The sequence below is a fragment of the Kryptolebias marmoratus genome, linkage group LG20 (assembly GCF_001649575.2).
Source record: "Kryptolebias marmoratus isolate JLee-2015 linkage group LG20, ASM164957v2, whole genome shotgun sequence".
Classification (NCBI taxonomy): Eukaryota; Metazoa; Chordata; class Actinopteri; order Cyprinodontiformes; family Rivulidae; genus Kryptolebias; species Kryptolebias marmoratus.
In genome coordinates this window covers 22,378,435-22,391,477 of record NC_051449.1, presented here as the reverse complement: position 1 = coordinate 22,391,477, position 13,043 = coordinate 22,378,435, and the positions used below count along the sequence as shown (strand labels likewise).

General features: G+C 41.8%; 1 protein-coding gene across 1 annotated transcript; it reads right to left on the bottom strand.

Annotated features, from left to right (window-relative positions):
* Nucleotides 1–41: 41 nt before the first annotated feature.
* On the bottom strand, nt 42–4,190 carry rpl5a (ribosomal protein L5a). Its single transcript, XM_017430720.3, has 8 exons — nt 4,017–4,190; nt 3,633–3,702; nt 3,430–3,545; nt 3,207–3,341; nt 2,918–3,120; nt 1,127–1,304; nt 823–911; nt 42–197 (listed from the first exon to the last, which is right to left on the bottom strand). Exons 1-8 carry the CDS (start codon nt 4,017–4,019, stop codon nt 95–97), a joined length of 897 nt encoding a protein of 298 aa, XP_017286209.1. The 5' UTR covers nt 4,020–4,190; the 3' UTR covers nt 42–94.
* Between the last annotated feature and the right edge of the window lie 8,853 nt (nt 4,191–13,043).

Genomic DNA, 13,043 nt, shown 5'->3' with positions numbered 1-13,043 from the left:
TTTAAAATGTACCATAAGAGAAAGCAAACAGAGGCACAAGCTTGAGCTGAATAGATTTATTTGCCTGTGATGTGTCGGAGTTTAGCCGTGGCCCCTAACCGTCCCCCGCTTCTTGTTCTTGCGCTCGTAAGAAGCTGGCCTTTTTCTGAGCGACGCGGTTCTTCCTCTGTGCCAGAGATAGCTTGGCGCGATTCCACCTGCAGGAAAAGAGACAAAAACCAACTTCATTAAGATTCAATCCATCAGGAGAGAAAAAATGTCCGTTTAGGTAGCATCTGGGAACATTTCAGAAATGGATGATACTCTGACTAATAGTAATCAACTATTAGACAAAACATCACTTCAAAAAGTCGCCAAAATATAATTTTAAACCTTTAAATTTGTCAACTTCATATTACTAGGTTATTCTAGCAGAAGAATTATAAAATTCCTGCCTGATTCGACTAGAAGTGTTACAGCTGGAGCTACCACTGTTCGGGCTAACAAACTGAATATTAATAATCCCGTAATGAGAAACTGACAGTCATGGTCTATGAAGTTGTAAAGGATGGAGAGATTTTAAAACAGCAGCAATCTACTTTGGTCTTTGCTGCATTCAGACTAGTTGGTAGCTCATCAGTCTTGCCAGGCCGAAAGCCTTTGTAATGTCAAAGTGAGGCCGTTAAAGGAGCCATCTATAAAATGTAAGCAAACTTAAAAATACTCAAAACAGCCCTATAACGTGAGGAGGAATTTGTCTTGAAACACATTCGGTTCATTTTAAATAGTATCAACAGACATTTTAAAGACTTGACTGGAGGAAAAAGAACAACACAAATGCACCTTTTCTTTTTGATGTCTTTTTTAGGTTTCTTTTCATGTACAGGGTTCGCTCTGATGGCGGCGTGTGCTTTTTTATACATTTCTTCGACCTGAAAACAAAAGGGACATTTAAGCATCAGTCCAAGCATCTTTCACCTTGTCCACGGACAGTTTTCTTGCTTCTTTCAGCCCCGTCTTGAAAAGAACAGCAAACATCAGCCAATGCAAATGAAGGACCAACTACATTTTGCTCAGCACTCGGCGTATCATCATACAGAAGCAGAAACCCAGAACAGGCGTTTAGAGGCTGAACGACCGATCTTACCATATCTGGTGTGACTCCGTTCTTGATGAAGCGGGAGAACTGCTTCTTGTACGCCTCCTCGTCCTCCTCCATCAGGTAGGACATGTAGTCCGCCACGTTCATGCCCATGATGTGCTTCCGGTGCACCTCTGCGTTGAACTCTTTGCTCTCCGTGTCGTAACCAGGGAACCGTTTCAGACTAGAAGCAAAGAAAAATGTCAAGACGGGGTCAGACTGTGCAGCATCTTCAACACTAAGTGCAACAAATGCAATGTTTCCAAACTAGATAATGTTCTTTCATAAACGTGACTCGGTTAGAAAAAGAAAAGCCACGTTCACAAAGTGACATTATTGAGTTATTATTGCACTTAAAGAACAGTGAATTGTCTCAAGCAGGGAACTGTTTAACATCTTATTGTTAAGCTTTCACTTTAAGTATTAATTCTAACATAGGTTGTCGTATAAAATAAATAAAACTAGCAAATCAGCACTATAATGCCCTTTCGACACTTTGTACAGCCCTTGAAATGTGTTTTTCCCATGAATTTTGTTTTAATTTATATTCCATATATTTGTATTGTAACCACATTTTTTCACTGAATCATACAGTGGATTAATAACCTTTTAGTCTTTTGTAAAATAAAAGTGCCTTTCACGTGAATAGGGCTGCAGCGAATAGTCTGCCTGATCGCTGACAATAACGATAATAATCGTTATTTGATAGTTAGCAGACATAGTTTTCACAACCCTATTTTTTATTTTTTGAAAGTTTCTACTAAAATCAATAGTTTTTCTCCACACCACTAGTGTGCGCTGCGTACGTCAGTGAAGTTCCTGTTGGCTGGGCCTGAGCTGCAGATTCAACCTGTCATGGTGAAAAAACGGTCTTCAAAACAAGCCGGGTCACAGAGGTTATCAAAGGCCAAAGAGTTTAATATGTGGAAGTACTTCCAGCCAGCTGACAGTAAAACAGTGGTTTGTTTGCTCTGCAACAGCTTCTTTTGTTCAACAGCAACACGAGAGCGATGCACACAGCAGCAGCTGAGTCGACAGGGAAACAGAACCACCAAAACGTTTACTGCACTTCACTCTGAAGCTACATTTTCTGCCAAGTCAATGCTTTGCCAATGCTTAGCACTTTGCCCTGGTGGTGTGTCAAGTTTCGTTCCTCTACTGAGATCTGTTGTTTTAATTAACAATATTTAAATTAAAATGCTAAAAGGAAAGATTTTCATCTCTTTATTTTGTGTTGTTCGTTGTAGCAGGAAATCTACTACACCTAGTTGGGGGAACAGATCTCAAAGGGTGAACATAATTTAACTCAACACCCCCATGTTTTACCGTGGAGGTTTTATGCTGCCTACTCTACAGTTGTCTTTCTTCTGTCCATTTTAAACACATTTAATTGTGTGGATAATGTCAATATCTAAATGATTAACATTTAAAAATCTGGCAATGTTATTTGTAATCCATGCAAATATTAAACACAACTCATATTTAAACCTACATATGTAAAATGAACTAAACCATTACCAAAGGAGAACTGAACAATACTTTTGTTTGAAACAAGACTGGAAAACTGATTTGGGTTAAACACAGCAGGCTGTATAAGTGTTTCTCTTCCTGGACACAAACAGACGACTCTTTTCGCTGCTCTCAAACTGTAACTCACGTTAAACATTTTTATTGGCTATAAATATACCCAGTAGATCCTCTGGCTTGTTTTGTTTTCCTTCACACCTTTGGTGCACAGCTGAATTTTCTGTGTGATCCTGAACAAACGTCTAAACTCTGCTCTCACGTCACACTGACCTGTGAGGAATGGCCAGACCTCCATCGACGGCCCCTTTCAGAGCGCCAAACACCTTGTTCCCTGTAGTGGTTCTGGCCAAACCTGCGTCCAAGTAACAGGTGAAGGCACCAGGCTGCCCGTCTACGCTCTCCACGTTGAACTCGTCTCCAGTCACCTCCACCTGGCCCTCGTACACCTGGTCCATGCCGAACTTGTGCAGCAACTACAAAGTGGGGAGCCATGTTAATTTGACAGGATTTGTGATAAATCCGACTGGTCCGATCTCTGAAACATATAAAAGATGTTTACCCGGCGAGCCAGCAGGAGGCCGGTGCAGTACGCTGCAGCGTAGTTTGTCAAGCCAACAGTTATCCCATACTGGGGCAGCTCATGAGAGTAAGCAGCACACACGATGTGATCTCCTTCGATCTTTGCATAGGCGACCTGGACAGAGAGAAGAGGGTGGACCAGAGATCAGAGCCTTTCTGAACATGTGATCCTATGGATTCCACTCAGTCTTTGGATCACTGACCTGGCAGCAGATATCCCTGTTGGAGAAGCGGACAATCAGTCGGTACTTGGGGGTGTTGTACTTGTTTTTGTCCTGCACAACCAGGCGTTTGCGGGCAAAGAAATCTGTTTTCCCCTCTGCGGTTTGAGAAATGACCAGTTATTACGATCTCATGGATTTTAGGAGTATTTCATCTGACTTGCACAGTAAATGTTTACATTTACCTCTTCTTCTCCTGAATTTGACTTCATATCTCTTGAAGTAGGCCTTGTTCTTCACCACCTTCACGAAACCCTGGAAGAAAGTAAACAAGCCTTAACTCTGCAACAATCATTAAACATAAATATCGGCTGCTCTGAACGGTGCTGTGCACAGGAGCTTTAAGTCCCGTTTAAAGCTTTGGAGATGATCCAGGAGGCCAGCTGAGCTTCCGTCAGCCATGCCTGCCACGCTGGAGTAGAGTGGCTCTCTTCATCGGAACAAGCCGACATCCGCGAACATCCAGCCCCATCTGGGCCTCAAACCGCTCGGTACGCGCCTCCACCCCCCGACACGGCTCTACACATTCATAGGTGGAAATTATAAATGTTAAAGCTCAATATTCTCACCATTTTCTCCGTGAATTTCAAATCCTCTTCTTCCACAACGCTGAGTAGGACCAAACTTCCGGGGAACTGTATGACGTCACTTCTCTTTTCGCGCGGTACCGGTGCCGTTTTAAAAGGCAGCGCCCCCTGCTGCACCGGAGGGGTCTCACACACACAAACACACCGACAGAGGGCAGAAACCTCTCACACAGCTGAGAATCACTATTTGATAACAACTTTCAACTTTAAAAAGTAGTTATTAATTTAATCTCTTCCTACATTGTTATTTCTTTTTGATTGTGTTTTATACTGCGGCAAATTGTTTTCTTCTTGGGTATTAATAAAGAAATATTCAGTTCAATCCTAGTCAAAATGCAACCAGATGTCTAATAGAGAGCAAGGTCAACAGGTTTACTGAGTAGCTCAATAAAATGAAGTAAGGAGGTTTTAAAGTAAGCTAAACAATTTTGCCACTATCTTTTTGCAGTCAGCTCTGTCTGTCTGTTAGCAAAATATCTCATGAACTACTGCATGGATAAAAAAAAAACAGATTAGGTCAACAATGATCACTTGTAGATGTGTGATAAAAGATTCATTACTGAGAGTTTCATAAAAATATGTCCTGTAGTTCATGAGATATTTTGCTAACAGACAAACAGGATTGACTCCAACTGTTTAATGCTAAAGTTTAAAGCAAAGATCTCACACAATGAGTAGCTTCGAGTTTGTGTTGAGGATGACTCTCAGCTGCGACCACACCCAATTTTAGCCTCATATGTGTAAAACTCACTAAATTATAGCTACTTTAGTGTCTTCTGAGATCAGTTGGCTATGGCAGCCATTGTAAAATAGACTGGCTTTCAAAGTTAGTCAGTTGTAAATGTTAGCCTATTGATTATTTTCTGAAAGTTAAAATAAAATTACTCCAGTAGCTCATGAGGTATTTTGGTAACAGACAGACTGACTCCAATAGTTATTACATAAGTTTTAAACACAGATCTTGCACAATAAATTAGCAGAGTGCAAACTGAGGAGCTGCAATCACATCCGATTTTAGCTCTATATCTGTACAACTGACTGAATTATTGCCATTATTGTGTTTTCTAGGATGGCTGGTACAGACAAACACATGCACACAGGCAAAAATATTACCGCTCCACCTTTGCTTTGTAGAGTGATGAAGAAGCTCGTATTTCAAATGTCGCATCCACAGTCTGTGACATTTGGTGCATCATCACCGCGTCTTATGAAATCCTGTTCTGAATAAGATCGGGGCCGGACAGGTCAGTGATGAAATCTCTGAAGCATGGGCGAATTTTGAAACCCTCAGAAAGGTCACTTTTCCACAACTGATTCAGTATGAGTGACAGAGCAGCAAATGGCCCACTCATTGCAACCTGGATCTTCAATGGGAATATAAGTAATAAGCCTACACAAAACACTCCAGATTAATGAAGTTAAATGAAAACGAGACTGTTTCTAAATCATTCTAAAAGCTATCAGCCTGAAATGATATGCATGTTAGTCCTAACCATGAGTCAGAAGCTACGTAATAAGCTCCACCTGGGAGTGATCTGAGTGTCAGATGATCTCAGTATACATACCTGTTCTGATAGAGCCCAGAATCTACACCTGTAAGAAGTAAGGACAACCACTAAGACCAAGAAACTGTCCACGAAAAACAACGAAAAACAAAATCTGCTGTCACACCTTCATATTTCAGCTGCACCAGTTACAGTATTTCTGTTTCTGACTGAGCGTACATGTGTTGAAAAAGTATTCACACCCCTCAAACTTTTCCACATTTTGTCACATAACCACAAACTGAACACAAACCCATTTGTTTTCTGCTGCCCCGAGTCACTACTTTGTAGAACCACCTTTTGCTGTAAACTTTGGGGGATTTGTCTCCACCAACTTTACACTCGAGCCTGAAATGTTTGCCTTTTCCTTTTGCCCACTCGTTCGCTCAAGCTCAGTCAGGTTGGACAAAGAGCGTCTGAACAGCAGTTTTCATGTCCTGTCACAGATTCTCAGTTTGATTTAGGCCTGGACTCTGACTGGGCCATTCTAACACATGAATATACTTTGATCTGACCCGTTCCATTGTAGGTCTGGTTGGATGTTTGGGGGTCGTTGTCCTGCTTAAGTCTTCTGCAGCCTCTAACAGGTTTTCTTCCAGGTTTGTCCTGCCTTTAGCTCCATCCATTAACTCTGACCAGCTGCCCTGTCCCTGCTGATGAAAATCATCCCCACAGCATGATCCTGCCACCACCATGTTTCACAGTGGGGATGCTGAGTTCAGGGTGATGTTCAGTGTTTCAGCATTTTGCATTTCAGTCAAAAAGTTTAATTTTGTTCTGATCTAAGCAGAGCAGCTTCTCCCACGTGTTTCCTGTGTCTCTACATGGCTCGTGTCAAACTGCAAACAGGACTTCTTCTGACTTTCTTTCGACGACTTTCTTTTTGCTGCTGTTTTGCCATAAATTACACACATATAAATACATACAGATGGACTTTATTTACTAATTAGGTGACCTCTGAGGGCAGTTGGTTGTTCTGGATTTCAGTTCAGGGAATCAGAGTAAAGGGGAATGAATACAAACGCACACCACACTTTTTAGATTTTATTTGTAAAAGAAAAAAAAACGGAAACCCACGAATCATTTTGCTTCTGCTTCAGAATTATGTGCTGCTTTGTGTTGATTTGTCAAATAAAATCCCAGTAAAATCCTTTTAGGTGACAAACGTGACAAAATGTAGGGAAAGTTCAAGAAATGTGAAAACTTTTTCAAGTCACTGTAGATTTACAGCTTCCACCAAAAACTGAACCAGATTTTTAAAAAAAGGAAATTAGTTTATTTTTTATCTCAACTCACATTTGAGATATTTATCTTGATGTCATATTTTACAAAATGGCTGATTAATTGGACAGTTTTTGTTCAAAGAAAACACATCTTTAATAAATCTTGCTACAAAGAGCAACTGAGAGTCTTTCTGTTTTTCAACTACTTCTGAAAAAAGGAACCAGGACCTTCTGCTTTTCGGTTCTAACAAGCTAGATAATATCCTCTGCTGTCACTGTTGGTGCAGATGTTCTGGGTGTTAGATAAGAAAAGTCACAGTCACTGTTGTGGACAGCTTTTTTTTTTTTGTTTTCACAGCTCTTCAAGCTGTGCTTCTGCAGAACTGATTTCGCAATGGAGAGCAGCGATGGTCTTGTCATTTCTTGCTAAGTGGTCAGGAGTTGTTAAAAGTTCACACCAGGGGTGGAGGGGGTGGATTTCTTCATTTTGTTTAGTTGTTCTCTCAGCTAGTTCTGAATGTCAACAATTTCCAAATAAAATTTTGATTGCATCCTGCAAGCTTATACTATGACAGGCTTTGGGATGTCACCCGCTGCCTTTCAAGTCAGAGTTTTAAAATAAAATCATTTTGTGTTGAGAAATGATAAGTTGCAATCATTTTTGGTCAAACCTTGAAAATAACGTTATGCGTGATCTCACTGCGAGATCTCACACTTAGAGTGTGTGTTGGGAATGACTCAGCTACTGCCGTGTCAAATCTTAGCTAATTATGGCTAAAGATAAAAAGCAGTTTCGTGTTGGCTAATGTTAGCCATGGGAGCCATCTTATATCGGATTGACTCCAAAAGTTATTCAGTTGTAGATGTACAACATATGATTACTTTCTGAGAGCTTCTTTGAAATTTGCCATGTGGGTCCTGAGCTATTTTGCTAAAGCTACAGACACGTGAACACATGTGGCAAAAACATAATCGTTCACCTCCACCTTTTGGCTGCGGGTGATTAAAAGATTGAGAAAGAAACGGTTCCAAAAACAATTTCTGGGCTGTCAGCTTGGGTTCCCATCTCAACGGTCACCAAAAAATGACACTGGAAGTGTCAAGGGGGTGGGACTATGGCGGCGAACCCAGAACGCAGACTCATCTTAATCCAAAAAAACTAGTTTATTAAAATAAAACTCTAACATAACAAAAGGCTGACGAGGCAGCAAAAACTAACAATAACAAAATCCAAAACTAGATGAAAGGCAAGACATGGCATGGCATGGCATGGCATGGCATGGCATGGCATGGCATGGCATGGCATGGCATGGCAAAGAGCAGACAAAGCGGAATGATCCAGTGAGTAGTGAATGAGAATGACCGGTTCTTAAAGACAGAGGATAATGAGGAAAATGGACACAGGTGAGTGAGAATAATTACAAGCAGGTGGAGATGGGCGTGGCAGACCTAACAGGAAAAGTACTGGGGAGGTGGAGAGTGACAGGGCATGAACAGGAAAACTAAACTGAAACAAGACAATAATCAAAAACAACAAACTGAAAAATACCAAACTATGACAGGCAGATGACTTTGTGATTGCTGTGGACGAGAAATGACTTGTAGAAAATCACACATCAAGAAATGTCTTCACAAGCTCGACCACAGATAAGAACTCTGCTGATATGCAAGCCTCTCCTGTCTTTCCTGTCCGCTCTCTCGCTCTCTGCTCGTTACATTTATCTTCACTTAAAACAAAAACTACGAAGGGACAAATCAGCTGCCACTCTTTTATCACCCGCCACAAAAAAGTGAAGGTGCTAATGTTTTTGTTTCTGTTTCTGTGTGAGAGCAGTTGTCTGTCCCGTTAGCAAAATCTCTCATGAACCAGTGGAAAGATTTTAACGAAACGCTCAGAAAAGTTGTGTTAAAATCTGGATGAACAGCATTCAAGATGGCTGCCACTGACAAGCAAACTTAGCAAACAAAATTGGCTGTACCTCAGTCGATTTTACAGACACTGAGCTAAAATTTGGTGTGGTAGTAGCTAACAGTCATCTTCAACTTAGACTTTGACTGCTAAGTAAAAGCATAAGATCTGTTTTTAACCCTTCTGAAGTCCTCAAGAGAGAGTGGGAGAGACAGAGAGAGGTAGAGAAGCCTTTGTAACTTCGAGTCAATTTGACCCGAAGGCCACGGGAGGGTTAAAACGTTGCCAACGAGAAGCACTCAGAGTACAAACCAAGGCTACAGGGTCACTGACGCTATTAAACTCTTGTACAATCTGGATTGGGATCTGGATCATCACCAAAATTTAATCACTTTTTTTTTGTGACAATCCCAATATTTCCTGAAAAACATCAAAATCTGTTCATTCAGTTTTAAGTAAATCTTGCAGCTAACAGACCAACGCTACTGAAAACAACCTTTTTCTTCTTCTTTCAGGGGTCACCACAGCGAGTCATCCTCCTCCATCTAACTCTGTCTTCTGTGTCCTCTGTCCTCACTCCAACTACCTCCATGTCCTCTCTGACTGCATCCATATATCTCCTCTTTGTCTTCTTCCTGGCAGCTGTTTCTAACATCCTTCTACCAATATACCCACTGTCCCTCCTCTGCACGTCCAAACCATCTCAGTCTGGCCTCTAACTTTATCTCCCAGTCCTTCAACCTGAGCTGTACCTCTGATGACCTCATTCCTAATCCTGTCCATCCTTGTCCCTCCCAAGGAGAACCTCAACGTCTTCAGCTCTGCCACTTCCAGTTCTGTCTCCTGTCTTTTTGTCCGTCCCACTTTCTCCAAACCATACAACACAGTTGCTCTCACCACTGTCTGTAAACCTTTCCTTTGACCTTTGACCTTTGCTGCCACATTTCTGTCACAGACCATTCCTGAAACTTTTCTCCATCCACTCCATCCTGCCTGGACTCTCTTCTGCACCTCTTTACCACACTCCCTGTTTTCCTGGACAGTGGACCCTAAGGTACTTGAAGTCCTGCACCTTTGTGACCTCTGCTCCTTGTAGCCTCACTGCTCCACCTGCCTCCCTCTCATTCACACACAGGTACTCTGTCTTCCTACAACGTTTATCCTTCATCTTTGAAGCGCATACTTTCACCTCTCCAAGTTCTCTTCCACCTGTTTCCTGTTCTCACCATAAATCACAATGTCATCTGCAAACATCATAGTCCACCGGGATTCCTGTCTGACCTCATCTGTTAGTCTGTCCATCACCAGAGGAAAGCTCAGAGCCGACAACCTCCTTGACAGGAATAAAATTCATCAACCAGTCCTTCTTATTCACAGGCAGCTCAAATGGTTGGATTTTATTTGTAGCTTCAGGGTTTGTAGATTGTTAACAGGACAGATCAGAGTTCATCTTTTACTTGGATAAATACATCATCACAGCCCTGTCACTACAGTGGCAGGTTATTTACAGCTTCCATCTCTTCTTTTATCCATCCATCCATTTTCTTTACCCGCTTCTCCATTTGGGTCGCAGGTTGGGTCCCCAGCAGTCACTGTGTGAGAGGCGGGGGACACCCTGGACAGGTCACAAGTCCATCGCAGGGCCACATAGAGACTAACAAGACAAACAACCATTCACACTCAGGGACAATTTACCTAACATGCATGTTTTTGGTCTGTGGGAGGAAACCAGAGTACCCGGAGTAAACCCACGTGTGCACAGGGAGAACATGCAAACTCCACCCAGAAATGCCCCAGGCCGGGAAGTGATCCTGCAACCTTCTTGCTGGGAGACAACAGCTCTAACCACTACACCATTACGCCACTGTGCCACCCCTCTTCTTTTATATGATAAGCAAAATTTAACAACAAACCAATCACCTGTGACCCTGGCCTTTGACCTTGAAACAAATAAGGATCATCCTCGACCCAGGAGATGTCCAGCTGTGCAGTTCGACAATCCTACACAGTTGCAGAGTACTCTTACTTACAGACAGACGAACGGACAAAGCAACCAATGCTACTGAAGACATGGACTCCTTGGTGGAGGTAATAATCTTATGAACCACTGGATGGCTTTTAATGAAACTCTCAGGAAGTAATCACTGGAAGCACACCAAGAACTGATTAACTTTTGGAGTCACCCCGATTCAAGATGTCCACGACAGCTAATTAAAAAAAACCCAGCAAACATAAAAATGACTAAAACTCTTTTAGTAGCTGACCATCAACACATACTCCAAGTGCTAACAGATCATGTGAGATAACAAAGAGTTGCATGTATGATATAATCAAGGTTTGACCAAAACAGCTACAACTTCATAACTTCTCAGTATAAGCTGATCTCAGTCTAAAAATGTGGCATGAAATATTTCAGGAATTTCAGCCCTTTAATTTTCATTTAGATTAAAACAAAAAACTGTGAAAGGCAACTCTTTTCCACATGAAGTCCAAACAGATGAAGTGGAATCTAAATGCAGCAGCAACAGGTTTCACAGTTCTCTGTTCAGGGTGAGAAACAGCCAAATGTGTGACGAATAAAATGTCCCCGAATCAAATCAGTTGTGCTGAAACGAACATGGTCTGTGCTGAGCTTTATATCAGGAACAGCAGAAGTTTGTGTGAAAGCCCAGCCTTTATAATTCTCCTCACAGCTTGTGAACAGAGTTTTACACCTTATGCACCGACAAAGACAGGGTTTTTTTAATATTGTCTAAATGTGAGAAAAGAGAGGGAGAAAATGAAACAAGTTTTTGTTTTTTATTCTTACATTTCATAAAAAGCTATGATAAAGTCCAAGTGTTCCTTGAAGAAATGCATATCACCCACCTCTCATGCCAGAGTTTTACACTAAAATAATTTTATGGTGAAAAGGGACGAGTTGCCATTTAGTTCAAACTTTGTAAAGGCTGTGATACTGTGAGATCTGTGTTAGTGCTTGGAATATGTGTGGAATATATGAAGAGGACTCTCAGCTACTACCACACCAGATTTTAGCTCAATATCTGTAATTTTAATGAAGTTATCGTCAGTTTTGCATTGGCTAATGTTGATCAGCTGTGGCAGTCATATTGAATTGAGTTGGCTCCAAACATTAATCAGTTGTAGATGCATATTCATTGATCACTTTCTAAAAGTTTTATTAAACTCCACTCAGTGGTTTATGAGATATTTTGCTAACAGACAGACAATGTTGACTGTAACAGTCAATGCCAAGCAGAGATGTTGTGCAATGAGTGCTTAGAGTATATGTTGGGTATGACCCTCAGCTACTATCACAATCTTAGCTCAGTATCTGTAAAAAATGGCTGAGTTGTTTTCTAAGGTCAGGCCATCTTGAATTAGGTTGACTCCAAAAGACAAACGGTTGTAGATGTTCATCCAGTGACTTCCTTCTGAAAGTTTCATTAAAATCAGTCCAACAATTCATGGGATGTTTTCCTGACAGGCAGACACACAGACACAGAGAAAAACATTATCACCCTTTGGCCTTCAGCAGCAGGCGATAATTATTCCAACCAGTTGATGAATAATTAGACGGACACAGAAATGGACTGGAAGCTTTCTTTAAGCCCGTTGAACTGTGACCTTTTAAATGGCTGCTTCACCTCAGGCACACAATGACCAGGAAACACACAGCCACTTTCTTCACCTCCCCACAAAGACTCTTGGGATTTGGTGGGTGAAATTTACAACCAGAAACGGCTGCAATGCTGCCTACTGATCACAGTGATGGATGAGGAAGTTGATTTGTGGAGAGGTTACAACATAAATCCAAACATCTCTTGGGCATGAGTTAACTTCATGTCCTTTTTTTTCAAAGTTTTCTTCGGAACAAACTCAGCCCCGCTGACCCCGGGTCAGAGTTTCAGGGTGATGCTCGGCGTTGAGTCATTCAGCTGGTTTACAGTAAAACTGAATCCCTTCAAGCAGCAGGATGGTAAGATTTAAAACTAAGAGCAGGCGAGAAAACAACACGCTCGTGGACCTCCTGTGTGAAAAGAGAACTGAGTTGCGGTCAGCAGCGTCCAGTAAATCATTCATTGTGTTCACACTTTGTCCCTATCTGCTGGCTGCAGGTGGGCTGAGCTGAGAGGTCCACGAGCTTTGGACGGCCACTCCCAGTGGGGGGACTGAATGCAGTTGAGCCCGAGGAAAAGGAGCAGGACCTGATTGCCTGGGTGGGGGGAAAAAGAGCGGGGAGAGTTGAGAAGAAAGAGAAAGGAGGTGTCAAACTGTGGTTAGGGCTTTAGAGCCAAAGGAACGTGTGAGAGGATAAGATAGCGTGATGTGG

What these genes read in the sequence shown, in the direction of transcription:
- rpl5a (XM_017430720.3), bottom strand. An exon ending in CAAATTCAGGAGAAGAAGAG is followed by an intron (nt 3,546 to 3,632) that starts GTAAATGTAAAC and finishes CTCAAACCGCAG; the next exon opens with AGGGGAAAACAGATTTCTTT. An exon ending in ACAGGGATATCTGCTGCCAG is followed by an intron (nt 3,342 to 3,429) that starts GTCAGTGATCCA and finishes CTCTCTGTCCAG; the next exon opens with GTCGCCTATGCAAAGATCGA.